Genomic DNA, 17,218 nt, shown 5'->3' with positions numbered 1-17,218 from the left:
ACAAATTATATAGTAAATATATATGACAATTAAGACAATGAAGTGGAATATATGTTCACATATAACAAAATATATAGACAAGAAAAACAATAAATAAAAATAATTTTCTAGATATAAATATTTTTTTAATAAATTTTAACAGTGAGTTGGAGAAGATAAAAGAGAAAAAATATTAACTCTTTTGGGTTACACAAAAAATAGAAATAGAAGAAGTGTTTGTTATACAATGAATTTCATTTTCCAAATTAAATGTATACTACAAAGTTATATTTACTATTCAAACTTTATAAATGAAATGAATTTTTCTCAAGATAAGTGTACACAAATGATCCCGTGAAGATATTTAAACAATTAAAAAAATTAAATATATTATTTTTCTGGAGCTAATACCAATATGACATTATTAATTTAATTGTGCTAATTATACCTATGAGTTAATATGAAATATTAAAATAGATATAATAAGAATCAGTAAGAAGATGATTTATTGTCAAAAATATTATTATTATAAATTACAAATAAATGACAACATTTAATCAATATTTTTTTAAATCAGTCCATCAATACTTTTTATGTGATGATAGATTGTTATAATAATGTGTAGTTTATATGTTATCAAGTATAAGTGTCTAATAAATTAAAGGTAACCAGGAAAGTAAAAGCATCTGGTTAAAATTGTTGTCAATTTATATGAAAGAGAATGATAATCAAATAACATTGTAAATAAAAAGTTGCAAATCATTTATTGTCAAAAAAGATTGTAATAATTGAATATTGTAATAAAATATATGCGAGAATATGACAAATAACAAAAATAAACAATATGAGAAAAATTTTAGTAGTCAAAATCTTTTTTTAAAATTAAAAAATATGTTTTTTTTCCTAATTAGTTACATATGCTAATTAAATCGTCAAAATTTACAATACTATTATCATTATCTTTTGTTGAGTTAACTATAATTTTATTTCAAATTCTAATTATTTCAACATATGTTTCCTACGTGCAACGCATGTACATTATTTTTAGTATATATTATATTTTGCACTTAACTTTGTACACATAAATGATATATTCTGATACCATGTTAATTATCTCACATTGTTTAGATAAAATATCTGGGAGTCCTCCCTTGAACTAACTTTTGGGGTTGAGTCAAGACAAAGTTCCAATATTAACCTGATATCAGAGCTCATGTTCCACTGTTATGTGTTAGATTGATTATAGTTGGGTCACTCGTTCTGCCCATAGTTGAGTTATTCGTAACTTCAAGTTTCAAATGTTCATTCTTGGGCGTGAAGTGAATGTATTAATTGTAACACGTCGATTGGACAAAATCCCTGGGAATTTCATATAAGGATTTAGATAATCTTTTTTTTATGAGCAAACTTTTAGGGTTGAGTTTAAAGATAAAGAAACACAAATTTAAGGAAAAAGAAATTTGCACTGAACTTTGTCCTGATAAATGATATGTTCGGATCCCATTTGTCACAATCAGAGTTAAATTATTGTGAACAATTTATTCAACAAATGGAATAATTATCTGATGATGAGATGGAAGAATTAGAATGATAGAGGGACAGCCTCGCCACAACTTCCTTCCTAGAAGTGGATATTCATTTGATAGGTTTTATTCTGAAAAATATATGCACAGAATGATTACGAGGCATCAGCTTCTAAACATTAGTGTTTTCATGTAATTTTTGCTAGAAAGATGGTCAGAACTTGTGATTGTATGCTTGTACCGGACATCGACATCTAAGCCTTGAATCTGGGCAGAATTAGATCATGTCAAGCAGACAACCGTTGGTAAAGAAATGTAGGAAATCTAGCTTAAGGGGTCTCCAGCTATTCTTTATCATGTGATGTGGAGTCATATTCAAAATCCAAGCAACGACGAGACCGAAAATGGAAGCTCGAAAGAGAGAATTGAATATACACTATCACTGGGCCTCAGCTAAGTCGGTCTCTCTGTATGTGGTCAAGATGAAGCATCAGCTGCTCGGTAAAGTGGCGTAGACGATCACTTTCCCCTTCAAGAAGGTGCAACACCTGGAGCAAGTGAAGGGAAACGTTAATGTAGCATGATATATCAAGTTAACAATTCCCAACCAGCCATACATTTTATCGCATCACAACAAAAAAGCATCCTGTTTAAATATAAACACAATTGTCAAAGAATATAAAGAATTTTTTGTACAGAGAGAGTCACACAAAAATACCTCTCCCATTGTTGGCCGCATTGCAGGTTTGGTTTGAACACATAAGTATGCTACAGCAGCCATTTGGCAGAGTTCGTGTGTGCTGTACGAGCTTCCAAGACGAGGATCAACTAGCTCTGCTAATGCCAGTTTCCGAATTAATGGCAAAGCCTGGAATTCCACCATAGCAGATCTTCATTGGTATCTTATTATATAATCAATGTCAGCTTATTTTGAATAAGATCAAGTCACAATTATTTCATTTGATAGCTTGCATATCAATCTTGAAACATACTACGTCAGTCAAATTTAAGGAAAAAAATTAATGATCAATCGAACACATTAGCTTTAGCAATTAAGAGGTGAAAGGAAGAGCATACCCACTGTTTAAGAGAACTTTGTTGGTTGTCTCTCGTCGGAACCACATCTCTACGTCCCGATATCATTTGTATCAGAATAATTCCAAAAGCATAGACATCTATGCTCGTAGAACAAATCCCATTTTCCCTATACTCTGGTGCTAGATATCTGCTTTAGGTGAGAAGAAACCTTCATCTCGAGTTGGCAAAAGGGACAGTTGTCCCATAAAAGGAACCTTTTTCATCTCAAAGTATAAAATCAATGCTTACATAAGACTGTGAAAATGTATAGTCTTCGTTTTCCACTTCGCTATGTTGCAGTCTCCCAGCTGTGCGTGAATAAAATGAATATGTTATAAGATGTAAAGCATAATTTCACCACCAGACAACTCAAAGCAAAAAGGATGGTTAAATTTCTGCCATTGCACCATTTGGTGTGAAGGATAGGACTCCACGTCCATGTCTCATCCGTAGTTTTGTTTGAGTATTAAAACAATTGGAGTTGAAAATAGTTACATATCAATGATCTATCAATTTATTATCCCTATATCATAGATCCTTATCATCCCATTCCATGAGCCAAGAGGTGTCTTAAAGAGAACATCTAAAGAAGATACTAAAAGATCTTGAACTCGTATTTATCTTCCATTAGAGACTTCTTCGATAGTGCGAGTATTGAGCAACGTGATGCCACTATTCTACCAAGTTCAGGCATGAAAACTTATATAAGAAGGCAACAGCCACAAAGATTTACCAAGGGAACAAAATCCTGGTTGAGTAATATATTGCTTGGCCTCACATCCCGATGAATGATAGGAGAACCTCGACACTCTTCATGCAGAAAACGCAGCCCTTTTGCAGTTCCAATGGCGATAGATTGTCTGTGTTTCCATTCAAGAACGTGCTCTGTATTATCTATCACAAGAAAACAAAACCATTAAACACGAAGGTGAGGTTGCAAGGAGGTCTATTTAAGATGGAAAATTTTTCTTACCAAATAAGTGCCACTGCAGCGATTTATTGGTGACGTATTCATAAACCAATATGCTAAGGTTTTCCTCGTAACAATGACCGAGAAGCATCACGATGTTCTTGTGACGTGCAGAGATGAGGACATCTATTTCAGACTGAAATTCTGCAAAACTTTCAGTCCTTGCTTCAGTTTTCACCTTCGCAACCATGAGCTGCCCATTTTGATGCTGCCCTTTATACACTACTCCATATCCACCTTCTCCAAGTAAATTCTCTTTGGAAAAATTATCTGTTGCCTCCTGTATTTCAGAATAATTACATCCCATTGAATTGCGCCTCATTTTCGACTTGCTAGCAGTGGCAAAAGCAGGGGCTTCAGAATGATTCTCAAGACTTCTTTGCTCTACTATCACTTGTGGAGAGTCGTATCCATTTTCATGTTCATAGGAGCTGCCTATTAAAAGTATATGTTACATGCAAGAACAAGAAAGAGGCAGAGATCATAAGTTTCAGCATGGTAAGCGTTTCATAACTTGATAATCCTTGCTGAGAATTTGAGGCAAAATTCACCTTGCAAGAAAGATTTTTTATCCTTGAAGTGCGACATGGATGACGATGCTGAACCATATTCTGGAGCATTGGAGCTCCTGGGGGAATCCATGGATAGAGAAACAACGGAGTTCTTGTCACTCTCGTTGTCTTGAGAGGGTTGGAGTAGAACAGGCTTTGACAGCGAGTAAAGCAGCTTGTGCTTGATAATTTCCTTAAAATTGTCTGATTCATATGGTCTCACAACCTCCAAAGATAAGTTATCAAGGACCATAGCGACCTTGCAAGGTATGTGCTTAAGATAAAACCTCAATTCCATTCTTAGCTGCCTGGCACGCTAAACTATCAATTATCCTTGTGACATTAAGTTTTAGGTGTGCTTTTAAGGGGAAACTAGAGCATATATTACTGATTGATGATTAATTGTGCTTCTTACTTTGCCATGAATAAAGATAGGAAATCTAGTATGGAGATCAGACAAGCAATGATAAAAAAAAAATTGAGAAAAATGTATAGTAAACGAGAAATTTTTTTAATTCAGCTCATTGAGGATAAAAAAGTTGACAGAAAAGACAACAATGAATGATACCTGTCAAGTATAGCCCATGTTGCATTTGAAGATACGATTTCTTGCACGACAACCTTTTCTATTGGAGCACCAACAGCAATTTTGACTTCAATTTCAACCTGCGAGGAACATAACGGTGAAAACGAATGAAAAATACACATTCATTGGGAAATATCAGAACGATCACGATATTTTTACCAGTAATCTAGAGGGCATGCTACAGATTTGGATCTAAGTAACATAATAAAGAACCGAGTAAATAGTGCAGAAAGAAAGAAAGTGTACCAAACTTGTTTAGATTGAATAAGAATTTGAAAGTAAAATATATTACCCCTTCACTTTCAAATTCTACTACACTGCGCTGGAGCATGCCAACATATGCATCAACATTTCTTGATGCATCTTCTTTGATCGCACGAGCATGAGTTCCGACAAAAGAATTGGAGCCAATTTGAATTTGAAAACCCACTGCACAAACATTCGTTTCAAAACGCTAATCAAATTTTTTTAAAAAATAAAATAAAATTTATGCTTAAGTTCTCGTTCTCTCTCCCTCCCTGGCCACTAATCAGATTAATGCACAGACTTACTGGGGTGCAGTACTTTATGCAACACTCCAAACACGGTAATGCTATCCGCTTCTTGAATCATGTCACGCCGCATACGAATATGAGCAATAATATCTTTCAACTGCTGAAAATTGCGATTTTTTGTGGCATCGAAGGCGATAACTATCCGCCCTGGCATGAAAGTGGTGGTACTAATAATACTACTACTGCCACTGCTACTCCTGTCCGTGTATGATGCCATTATGAGCAATTATATCTTAAATTAAAATCCCGCAAAATTATTAAAGTGGTGTTTGGAAAGATGGATTTGATTTGGCAGTAGTAGAGATTTGATATACATCAAAATCTTCCGAATTAAATGGACTGATTCTCGAATGTAAGAAATATCCCCTGTTCAAAAAGCTGTATGACATCAAGGGATATCAAGAAATTAAATGGGCACTTTTTTGCTTGAGAATCTTGGAGGTTAAAAGTTCGTGTCCTGCCTCGAATCAAATTTCTGCATCACATCAACAAACAGGCAGTTCCCATTTCAAGGATCTTGAAAGTGAAAACTTATTGGCCTGTCATTCTTCATGTCTGGATCTTGTAGGCTCCATGTATGTGGAAAACGTAGTATTTTTTCTGGGGTATGTAGTTGATTGCTATATACTGTGGATATTCGAGATTGTTTTCGCGGAGAATCAGAGAAACCACCTATGTTACTCGACATAGATATTTGAGAAGCAGTCGAAGAAAACAAGAATTGTCAGTAGTCTTTTAGCTCCTGGTATTTATATACGTTCGGTTATGGAGTATGGGATCGTTCTATGCGATTAGGCGAACATTTGAATTCAACAAAAAACATTTGAGGGTTCATCAATAATATTTTTATTCTTCAATGAGATTTCTGCGTGAACATCTTTTACAAAACACACTGGAGATAATATTCCCGGTAACTAGGTTAGCAAACGAACCGAATCGAGCCGAATAATAGTAAAAAAGTCAGGCTCGAATTCGGCTCGAAATAGGTATATTCGAGTTTGAGCTCGATTCGAAGTTCGATAATTTCAAATATTTGGGCTCGAGCTCGGCTCGAAATGAAGTTCGAGTTCGAGTTCGGCTCGAAATATTCGAATATATTCGTGAACTATTCGAATTATTGCTCGGATATTAAGGTTTGAAAGCTCGAAATGCTCGAAATATTCGAAATATATATATATATATATATATATATATATATATATATAATTATATTATATTAATAAAATATTAAGGCTCGCGAACTATTCGCGAGCTATCGAACAAAATAATTTGGGCTCGAGTTCGGCTCGAAAAAAAGTTCGAACGTGTTCGAGTTCGGCTCAAATTCGATAAGTTCGAATACGAATCGAATATTTATCGAGCCGGCTCGAAAAACTCGCGAACATGTTCGATTCGTTTGCAGCCCTACCGGTAACCTGGATCCTGTGCTCGCTTTAGTTTACAAATGTTGAGGTGCAATAATTGTCAATATTTGTTAGAGCAATCGAAACGTGATGTTTAAGTTATTGTACAGTTTAAAATATTTAAGTTGCACAATTATTATCATCTATAGTTTTTGATAGCATCGTGAGCTCAGTTCTAGTGTAATTATTGAGAGATAGTTTGTTGAAGTGTAATAATTCTTCATGCTTGTTAGAATAATTGAAACATAGGCTTGGACTGATGTACGATTTAAAAAATTTTAATTGCATCATTACCATTAACTATAACTTTTGATAAATCCACAAAAATTCAGTAAGACAAAAAATTTGCTGTCAAATTTGCCCCCTAAATTATATCATAATAACCCTTTTAATAGGTCTCTATCTTAACTCAAGATTTAGTTTTATTGATATGTTACACCTTATCCTTGAATTGATTCAATAGCATATAACACAAATGATTGATAAATAATAACGTAATATTTTTTAACTAAAAAAACTTTATTTGATTGATTAGGTAGGTTATAACCAAGCGTGTAAATGAATTGTATCGGTTCGAAAAATATTCGATTCATATTCAAACCGAACTCTAACACATTCGAATTTTTTGGAGTCAAACTCGAGCACAATTATATTGTATGCGCTCGCAAATCTTGGTATTTTATTAATACTAGTTTTCACCGATGTGATGCACAAAGTATTATTTTATGTAATTTATGATTAAAATTAGTAAGTATTAGTGTTTGAATAATCATTTACAATTGTTGATATAATAAATGAATAAATTTAAATTTTAAATATTATTATAAAAATTTATTCTAAAAAATATTTATTTATGTAATTTGATATGACACTCAAATGATGATAAAAATAGTTTGTAGTTAAATTGACTTATTTATCTTTGTTAAGTGAAAATGTTATTAATTAAAAAATCATATATTTTCTTGTTATCGAAATTTTAAACAATAAATAAATATTTTTCAAAAATTAATTTTTTTGTCAGTTATTAAATGAATAAATTTTGATTAAAATATAATTATTTTTGGATATTTAAAAAAATTTATATTAAATCTTAATTAAGATATATATTTTAAAGTTTTATTAAGATACATAATAATAATAATAATAATAATAGTTTATGGACACTCTTTTGGAAAATTGAAAAATGTAATATCGTATAAAAACTTTTATATTTTATTTAGTATGATAGAGAGTATTAAACATTAAATATATAAAAAAAGTAATTTAAGTATTTCGATTATGATTTTAAGTTGTGATAGAGAGTATTAAATTTTAAATATATAAAAAAATAACACACAATTTAAAATCATAATCGAAATACTTAAATGTAATTGATATTTTCAAGGAACATCAAACTTAAATTAGAATTTTAAAAATAATTTGAAAAAATTCACATATAATTACGTATTTATTTACTATGCGGGTATATAATATCAACGAAATAATCAGAGTTTAAGCGTCAAATGTATTTTTGAATGATTTAGCTCACATGTGATACTAAACATTGTACTCATTATTTTTTATTTTGATGGAAAATTGATCGTCTGAACGTGATGCAGAAAGCAAACTAAATTATTTATACAGTTTATAATAACAACTAAATATATCATTATAACGCAAAAATATATCTCAAATTAAATGAATTGATATAATCAATGCAAATAATAATTGAAATTTATGTTTTTAAATGTCTTCAATTCATATTTGATTTTTTAAAAAAGAAAATAGAGAAGTTTTTCTAAAAAAAATTCCATAAAATTTAATGTTTTCAATAATTTATTACAATACATTTTATTTCGACATTCATGATATATCTTTCTTGTTTTAGAATTGTCATTTTTGCGAAAACTTACTTTTTTAAGACAAATGCAAACAATAAATATATATTAAATAAATAGATTTCAAACATTTTGAATATTTATTTTCGAATAATAATTTTAGCGGTTCACGAACATTTTCAAATCTTTCGAACCAAATACAAACAAATGTTCTTTTTTAATTTTCCTAACTTCGAATCAAACTCCAATATATCTATTTTGAGCCGAATTTAAGTCTTAATTATTCCTCATATTAAGCCCGATTCGATTCATTTACAAAATTGGATTTATAACAAAAAAACATGACTAACCTTGTATCAATTGTTCAATATATTTCTTTTTTCTTAACTGCTTATATTCGGAGGACTTGTGACTGATATCGTAACTATTGAAACATTTCTAAATATATATATTTTTCTTAAGAAAAGCACATCCCCTTGGGACCGAGATTGGCCCATTGATCACATTGGCCTTCGGCCGTATTTGATCATGACATTGGTCTTTTCCACTGCTGAAGATAATCTCAAGAACCTTGATATATTCCTCGGGACGAAACCTAACTATCCGTACTTGGACATTCTCTCCCTTTTCATAAAATCTTTCCAAACAAAGGTAGTGTCAGTTTTTGGATGATCGTAGTTACTTGAAAGAATTCACTCGACAGTCATCTTCTTATCGAGAATCTTACGTAGAATCACTTACAGTCCTTGCACTATGCTAATAATTGGTTTAGAATACACTTTTTTGAAATCCAAGAAGTTGCCAACCCGAAAAATTTTGGTACCATCCACCATCGTTCTCAATTCTATATTTTCAGTCTCTCTGAGCTCCTTTGCCATTTTCTTGTAGATTTAATAAGCAGTTGATCAGATAGTTGAGGCAAAGCAAACCACGTTGATTCCATGCCTCTAGGCTATACCACAATGTTAATTTCCACGTCTCCCTTAGGTTCATTGATTTTTGGAGCATCAAAAGTCACAGATCGAACCAAATGGAAACGACCATTATTGCCTTCATCACTCCGATTCATCCAAGCATTTAGTTTGACTTAAGCAAACCAAGTTATTTCTTCCAACATGATGGTTCATCTAGGTGCTTGGAACAATGGTTCCTCCCATAAATTATTTTCCTTTCGAGGCACCAGATTCTATTATATTATTCAGGAATAGCGTATAACATTACTCGCTAGAAGATAGCACGGCCATTCCATGTCCACCAGCCAAGTCTCTTATCTCATGGCATTTTCTGAATTTCGCTCTTAGACATTACACCAGCTTCTGCCTGGATTTTTTTGGATTTTAATGTCTTTCATCACCCGTCTCACCAGTTCCGATTTTTCCCAGTCTCCTCCTGAAGCTAATAGGCCCGATAACTGTACAAGAGCACCTGAATTCTGAGGATCTAGTTCAATAATTCTCTCGGCTACTTTGTTGGAAAGAGACTTATCTCCATTTGTTATGCACCCTCTTAAAATCGCTGACCACATATCTGAGTCAGAATGAAATGGCATCTCATCAATAAGATTAATAGCTTCTTCAAGAAAACCTGCCCTTGCAAAAAGATCAACCATGCAGGAGTAATGTTCGATCCCAGGATCGATATGATACTCGAATTTCATTCTGCGGAACCAGTTCTTTCCTTCTTTCACGAGTCCACAATGATCGCAAGCAGATAAAACTGCAGTAAATGTGACTTCGGTGGGGGAAACACCTTCTCGTCTCATTTCACGAAATAGATTTAGTGCTTCAACTCCATGACCGTTTGTAGCATAACCCATCAACAAAGAATTCCATAGAACTGCATCAAATTTCATTATTCCATCAAAAAATTTTCGACCAGAGTCAACAAGACCACACTTGCAATAGAAGTCAACGAGGGAGGTAGCTATGACCTGATGAAGATCGACACCAATGATGGTAGCTCTAGCAAAAACCTGTTCACCAAGTTCAAGAGATGGAATACTGGCACATGCACTAATGGCACCAGAGAGGGTGAAACTATCCATTCTCCAGTTGGTCTCATTCATCTTACAAAAGAGACTTAATGCTTCAATTGGACGGCCATTTTGACTCAAACCAATGATAATGGAATTCCATGAGATCAAGCTTTTCGATTTAATATCAACGAAAATGCACTTTGCTTCCTCGATTCTATCGCAATTACAGTATATAGTGATCATAGAATTCAGTAAAACAGTATCATGAGTTTCAAGTTCACCAAATAGCTTGCAAGAATCGCTATGACTCCCACACTTTGCATAAGCATCAACGAGAGAACTCGCAACAACAAGGTCATATAAAGTTCCTAACTTATGAGCATGAGCATGTAATTGCATTCCATTTTTAAGAATACCTACACTACCACAGGCCCTTAGAACACAAGACACGGTAGACAAGTCTCCCAAAATACCCTTTTTGTGCATCGTGTTGAATAATAACAAAGCCTCCATGGACTCGTCATTAGCAATATATCCTGAAATCAAAGAATTCCATAACACAGCACAAGGACTAAACTTAAGTTCAAATATCCTTCTTGCATCGTTCATCCTACCACAATTTGCATATACTGCTATTAAAGATGACAGGGAATAATCATCTGGATCCTCCATGGCATTCAAAAGATGACTCGCGCTATCTAAGTCACCACATTTTGCATACATGTTCACTAGAGAACTCTCCATGACCGAATCAAATTCGATGTAATCAACTATCATTCTAGCATGAATCTGCTTCCCTAAATCAAGGCCTCCCAACTCTGTGCAGGCTCCAACTACAGTTGCCAAAACAAATGGATCTAAGCTCAAAACACCACCCGTTTTGCGTGCTTCCCACTTTAAAAAATCTTTAAAAAACCCCAAAGCCATGTTTGGTTGTCCATTCCTCGCATACCCGTGAATCATTGTATTCCATGCAATGCCATTTTTCCACGGCATTTCATGAAACAACCGCCGCACAACATCCAACTCACCAACTTTTGCCAAACCCGAAATGACTGCGTTCCAAGAGAACTCATTTTTCTCAGGCATTGAGGAAAAAACGTCCAGCATCCCAGTTTTATGCCCGTCCTTCGCATAACCTTCGAGAAGGGTATTCCAAGAGAACAAATTCCTCTGGGCCATTTCATCAAACAACCGCCGAGCATAATCTATTCCTCCACACCTGCCGTACATTTGCAGGAGGCGATTGGCGATGGAGAGAGTGGAAGACAGAACACCCTTTTTGATGAAGAGAAGGTGAAGCTGCTGCCCGCGCGTAATGGAATCGTGGGTGTTCAAAGAATTGAGTAAACGGGCACAAGACTGCAAATCTTGAACGCTCATGGTTCAAGTAAACAATTTTTTTGACAAATGACGCACGATGACATTTGCAAACAACCATCTATATTCTAGAACACCACCAAAATCAAGAATATGGGGAAGTGGACGTCAATACAGCTGCCATAATCAAGGACGTCATATTCATTATTCAGGATTATTTCTTTTTTGAAAAAAAAAAGAAAATAAATCATAAAGCCACCTCCCAAGTCAGGGTTGGATTCTTTATCACCCCTAGTTTCTAGAAACAAATAATACTAAACTATCATTTTAATTGTTATTTTTATTAATTTCTTAAACTATAAATATTCCTCAAATAATTAATAAAAATAAGTTCTCAATTTTATTTAGTGGCAAAAACTTACGTGAGACAATTTCATAGATCGTATTTTGTAAAAAATATCTCTTTTTTAAGTAATTCACAAAAAAATATTATTTTTTTATGTTAAGAGTATTACTTTTTATTATGAAAATCGGATATTTGAGTCATTCATGAAAAAGTATTCGTTTTTATGCTAAAAGTATTGTTTTTTATGCTAAAAGTATTATTTTTTATTGTGTATATCAGTAAGATTGATCTGTCTCACAGATAAAGATTCGTGAGACCGTCTCACAAGAGACATACTCTTATTTGTTTAATCATCACACATATACCTTTCATGTCATTAATCAAACAAGAGAAAACTAAAATATAAAAAATCTTATTTTTTTAAATAAAATCTTTCTTAATTCCAATTTCATGAACACCAAAACATTTAAATTCATCCTCATGAAACAAATGATAAAAAATAAAACAATTTTGTAAACTATGTTATAGGTTGACCAATAATACAATTTCACAACGCCATTCAAATAAGGGAGTTTCTAAAATATTCTAGAGTCACATTTTAATTCATCCATTTTTGTTTATCAATATCCCCAATACATTGACTATAAAGGAAGCATATTTTGTGACGAGTAATACGTGGCCACTATTATTAGGTCGACCTCGAATCATCTGCGATGGCTATTAAATCACGTATATCTAGTAAATCAAGAGAAAAACTGCAGATAAATTCAACTATCATTGAGTTATAAGGAGGTTGAAACGATTTTTTATATAAAAATCTTAAATTTTGTGGAACGTCCATTTAACTCCTTTTAATTTTTGTCCAATATTTAAATTATTATTATTATTAAAAAAAAGACCAAATATATGTCCTAATCCTAACTTTTAATTAATGCCCAAATCCTAGAGTTTGTATCTTCCCTAACATGACACTTTTCTTTAATTACTAACGAATATTTTATATTATATGGCTAGAAACTGCCCTGATGTTATCTCATTATATAGATAGCTAGGTTATTATATTGTAGAGAGAAATTATGTTCAATATATGTGGATTTTATAGTCATGAGATATTAATTAACATGTAATTAATATTATATAATCTATACTATTATATTAAGTACAAGACCCTAATAATAATCGTTCTATGAGGACATCAACTTTCTTTCCTGTTTTACCATTTTTAATTTTTTATATTTACTATTTACTATTTTATTATAGTTGAGTCTCTAACAATAACCGCTCTATGAGGACACCGACTTTCTTTCCTATTTTACCCTTTCTCATTTTTTATATTATATTTTTTCTTAACAAATAATATTATATTCACCGTCATAAGGAAACTGATCACGTGAAAAATAATATTATTTCTTCTCCAAACTAGCCACCGTGAAAAATAAACTCTCTTTTTATGTTGTGACGTCATTATGTTGTAATATCATGAATATTTAATATATTAGCCACATGTATTCAGGACACACGCGTTGCGTGTGCAACGATTACTAGTATCAATTAAACATCAATCAATTTTACCTTTTGCTGTTTATTATTTATTATTTTATTGTATCATTTTTTTTTATTGGTTGATTTTAATACCAACCGAGCCGATCTATTCATAATTACATTCATTAACAACCGGCCCTTGTGTAATCCACTATATATATAAACTTTATTTATCATTAATATAAAAGCAAAAACTCGCGTCAGACGGTCTTACGGGTCGTATTTTGTGAAACAGATCTTTTATTTGGGTCATTCATGAAAAATTATTACTTTTTTATGCTAAGAGTATTACTTTTTATTGTGAATATCGGGAGGGTTGATCCGTCACATATATAAAGATTCGTGAGACCGTCTAACAAAAGACCTACCTTAATATAAAAGTCATTTTTGTGACATAAATAATCCCCTTAAAATCAGGATATCGTTGTTATACTTATTGATAAAATTTGGGCTAAGGACCCACCTTTTTTCTAGTCCGAGATTAAAATATGTAATGTAATGCATATCATTATACATGTACATGTTTTTCTAAAATAACAATAATAATAAAACCATGACTAATTTAGATAGACAGTTGTGCAAATATATAGACACACACATAATTTTCTTAGGGAAAGTATGACTTTATATTAGAAACCAAAATAAGACGATATACTGTCAAAAAAAAAAAAAACATACACGTGTTTTTCATTCAACTCCTTGTAGTAGATGAACGTTTAATTAATTTGGAAGAAGTTTGATTTCCTTTATCAACAATTTATAGTATGAAAAAAATCGTACAAAGTTTGTCTAACGTAGTTTGCATACTAATGTGCTAGACTTTTGTTAGCCCAGAGATTTACTTTACCTAATGTTGTATCATAAAAAATGTAAATCTTATTTAAACTAGTGTACTCACACACACAACACAATATTTTTTATAATTTCATTTGATTTATATTAAATAAAGATCAAAATATAACTATAAAAAATAACGAGAGACTACAATGTAATATTGATATATGAGAGAAAAAAATTAAGAATTTAACCAGCAAAATTTTAGTATTTTATTAATATGTATAAGGCAAAAACTTGTGTGGGACGGTCTCACGGGTCGTATTTGTGAGACGGATCTCTTATTTGGGTTATCCGTGAAAAAGTATAAATTTTTATGCTAAAAGTATTACTTTTTATTGTGAATATGGGTATGGTTGACCCGTCTCACAGATTAAGATCCGTGAAACGGTCTCACGTGAGACTCACTGTATATATAATTATTAAAACATATTGTGACATCAAAAATAGTTAATTTAAATATCTCAAATTTAATAATATAATATTGATAATTATTAGGGTGAATAGCATATGGAAAGCGAGAAAAAAAAAAGAGGATATTAAATCTGACAAATAAGTGTTTCCCATTAAATTTCAAAATGAAAGCCAACATAAAAGTAAAAAAAATAAATAAAATGGAGAGAGACAAAACCGAGGAAATTTGGGGAGAAAGATATACCCTACGCCCCCACATCTAGAAATTCTTGACTTTTTAAACATAATATTAATAAATAAAAAAACAAAAAAACCAATAAAACACTTTATATTTAATTTATTTTCTATCATCAAATTAAAAGCTAATTACAGTGTACCTAAACTCATTGATAACAATCCAACCACAACCCAACTTGTCCATATCCTCCAACTTTTGCCTCATTTTCACTCCAAGAACAAATCATGTGCGATCCAAGAACAGACGATCGCCCAGGTCACTTTTATCCCAATCCGGGCTCGGACAGTTTCATAGGAGGTGTCAGAAAATCATCGCAATATAATGACGGTAATCATAGCAACACGTGCCGCGAAAAAATAGTTATGTTACGACCCGAAAATCACCAGGAATCCATGGAAGGTGATGATTCAGGTGTTTGCTCCCCGCCCTTATGGAAGAACAATCCAAGCCCACCAAAAAGTCCCTCAGAACCCCTTTTAGGAGACCATAATCACAGGTCTTTGTCGCCAAATTCAAGAACACAAGCCATTGTTAGAGGGCAGTGGGAGCTCATGGAAATGGTGAAGAACATGCCTGAGTCATCCTACGAACTCACCTTAAGAGACCTTGTCGAGAATCCCACCACAGATCAAACGGAAACAACATCGCCGAAATACGAAAGATCGTCGATAATTCTGCAGCAAAGGGGAGAGACGAAGGTTACGAAGCAGGAGAGTTATAAGAAACATGAAAAGCATGTGACGAGAAGCGGGAGTTTTGACAACAAGGGGCTGTTTCTGAACATGGTGTTTCCGTTTTCTTTCAAGTCCAAGAAAAAGAAGGGCTTCGCGAGTAATAATAGCGGTAAGGTTTCTCCCAAGCCTGAGATAGTAAAGGGTGTTGCTGAAAAAGATTGGTGGAAGAAGAAATTTACGGGTTCTAGCGATAGTGATAGTAGCAGAACGAGTGATAATAGTGGCAGCAGCGGTAGCAGCGGCAGTAGTGGTGGTCGGAGCACCAGGAATACACGGTATGTCAATTTCTGGTGTTATTTTGCTTTTCTTTGTGTGGGATACATTTTGTTTTTTATTTTTGGTTTTTAACTTGATCAAGAATCTGAAACTGTCTAGAAATTTTGTTGTCGGTCTTTTTCTCTGTTCATTCACTTCCTTAAACAGAGAATAAAATAAATCTTCCCCCACCATCGAAAAGATAAGTTTCGTTGATTTCATGGCAAAATCAAGTTCTAAAATTCTACGCAGAATTAAGTTTCTTTTCTCGATACTAAACAAACTACAGTTCTATACTGGCCTCACAAGAAGTATACAGAATATTAATGAAGAATATTTTTTTCTGATGCAGAACAAGATATGGCTTCCTATCTGGTTGCTGTTCCTGTTTCTTCAATGGCAAAAGAGAAAAGAACCCGTAGATCGGAGGAATAACCCCTTTATGTTTCTTTAATGGTATGTATATTGATTGATATACTAGTTTTATTTTCAGTGAATTAAGCGCTTTGAATAATCAAAGGTTTTGAATATATAGAGAAATATTCAAAAGGATAATTTGAATGAAGCATTTGTATATTCTTTGATGACAAGTTTAAGAAAATTTTATTTGTTTGGCAAGAATATGATCAGCCTGCAGATTCTGCTGGATATTGTTCTACAAATTGCCAATATAAAACGTAACCTTGGGACCCAATGTAAGAAAACAGCCGACTTTGCTTGGGGGATTAGGAATTCAATATTTATGGTTAATTGCTCTTCTTGTATAGTTCGCAATAAATTTAGGCCATTTACTTATTTGAAGTTTGAAAAATGCATCATCCATTTGTCCCGCTTGAAGTTTCAAGAAAAAAAAAAATGATTATTTTACTAATTTAAAGATATTATTTTCCATTTTTACCTCTTCTGAAGATCGACCTCAATGCCAACTATCTTCATATAAGATATTTGTTTGAATGCTAGGACGATTATTGACATTTATGGTGCAAATGTGAATGGTGACAATTTGCTTACATCTATTAAAAGCCGATGATATCAAATATTCGTCCATATCTTTATATCAAAGATAGCATTGATTTGGAGCCATCCGGCATCAGAGCGAT

General features: G+C 32.8%; 3 protein-coding genes across 4 annotated transcripts; 1 reads left to right on the top strand and 2 right to left on the bottom strand.

Annotated features, from left to right (window-relative positions):
• Positions 1-1,951: 1,951 nt before the first annotated feature.
• LOC140831900 (proline-rich receptor-like protein kinase PERK8) lies at positions 1,952-5,997 on the bottom strand. The gene is made up of 10 exons (XM_073195612.1): positions 5,238-5,997; positions 4,979-5,115; positions 4,669-4,766; positions 4,101-4,408; positions 3,553-3,984; positions 3,313-3,473; positions 2,829-2,887; positions 2,580-2,727; positions 2,221-2,370; positions 1,952-2,050 (listed from the first exon to the last, which is right to left on the bottom strand). The coding sequence occupies exons 1-10, from the start codon at positions 5,455-5,457 to the stop codon at positions 1,952-1,954; spliced, it is 1,812 nt and encodes a 603-aa protein (XP_073051713.1). The 5' UTR covers positions 5,458-5,997.
• A 2,788-nt stretch (positions 5,998-8,785) lies between these two features.
• Positions 8,786-12,008, bottom strand: LOC140832578 (putative pentatricopeptide repeat-containing protein At1g77010, mitochondrial). Its single transcript, XM_073196673.1, has one exon. The coding sequence runs from the start codon at positions 11,816-11,818 to the stop codon at positions 9,758-9,760; it is 2,061 nt and encodes a 686-aa protein (XP_073052774.1). The 5' UTR covers positions 11,819-12,008; the 3' UTR covers positions 8,786-9,757.
• Positions 12,009-15,265: 3,257 nt separating this feature from the next.
• On the top strand, positions 15,266-16,933 carry LOC140832576 (uncharacterized). 2 transcript variants are annotated; one of them, XM_073196672.1, is made up of 3 exons: positions 15,266-16,138; positions 16,471-16,574; positions 16,738-16,933. In XM_073196672.1, the coding sequence occupies exons 1-2, from the start codon at positions 15,354-15,356 to the stop codon at positions 16,538-16,540; spliced, it is 855 nt and encodes a 284-aa protein (XP_073052773.1). In that variant the 5' UTR covers positions 15,266-15,353; the 3' UTR covers positions 16,541-16,574; positions 16,738-16,933. The 2 variants fall into 2 exon arrangements, with proteins under 2 accessions (XP_073052773.1, XP_073052772.1); XM_073196671.1 differs by lacking the exon at positions 16,738-16,933 and having other exon boundaries at positions 16,471-16,673.
• Positions 16,934-17,218: the final 285 nt, after the last annotated feature.

This window comes from Primulina eburnea, chromosome 5 (genome assembly GCF_022965805.1).
Source record: "Primulina eburnea isolate SZY01 chromosome 5, ASM2296580v1, whole genome shotgun sequence".
Taxonomy (NCBI): domain Eukaryota; kingdom Viridiplantae; phylum Streptophyta; class Magnoliopsida; order Lamiales; family Gesneriaceae; genus Primulina; species Primulina eburnea.
This window is presented reverse-complemented; position numbering and strand designations above follow the sequence as displayed.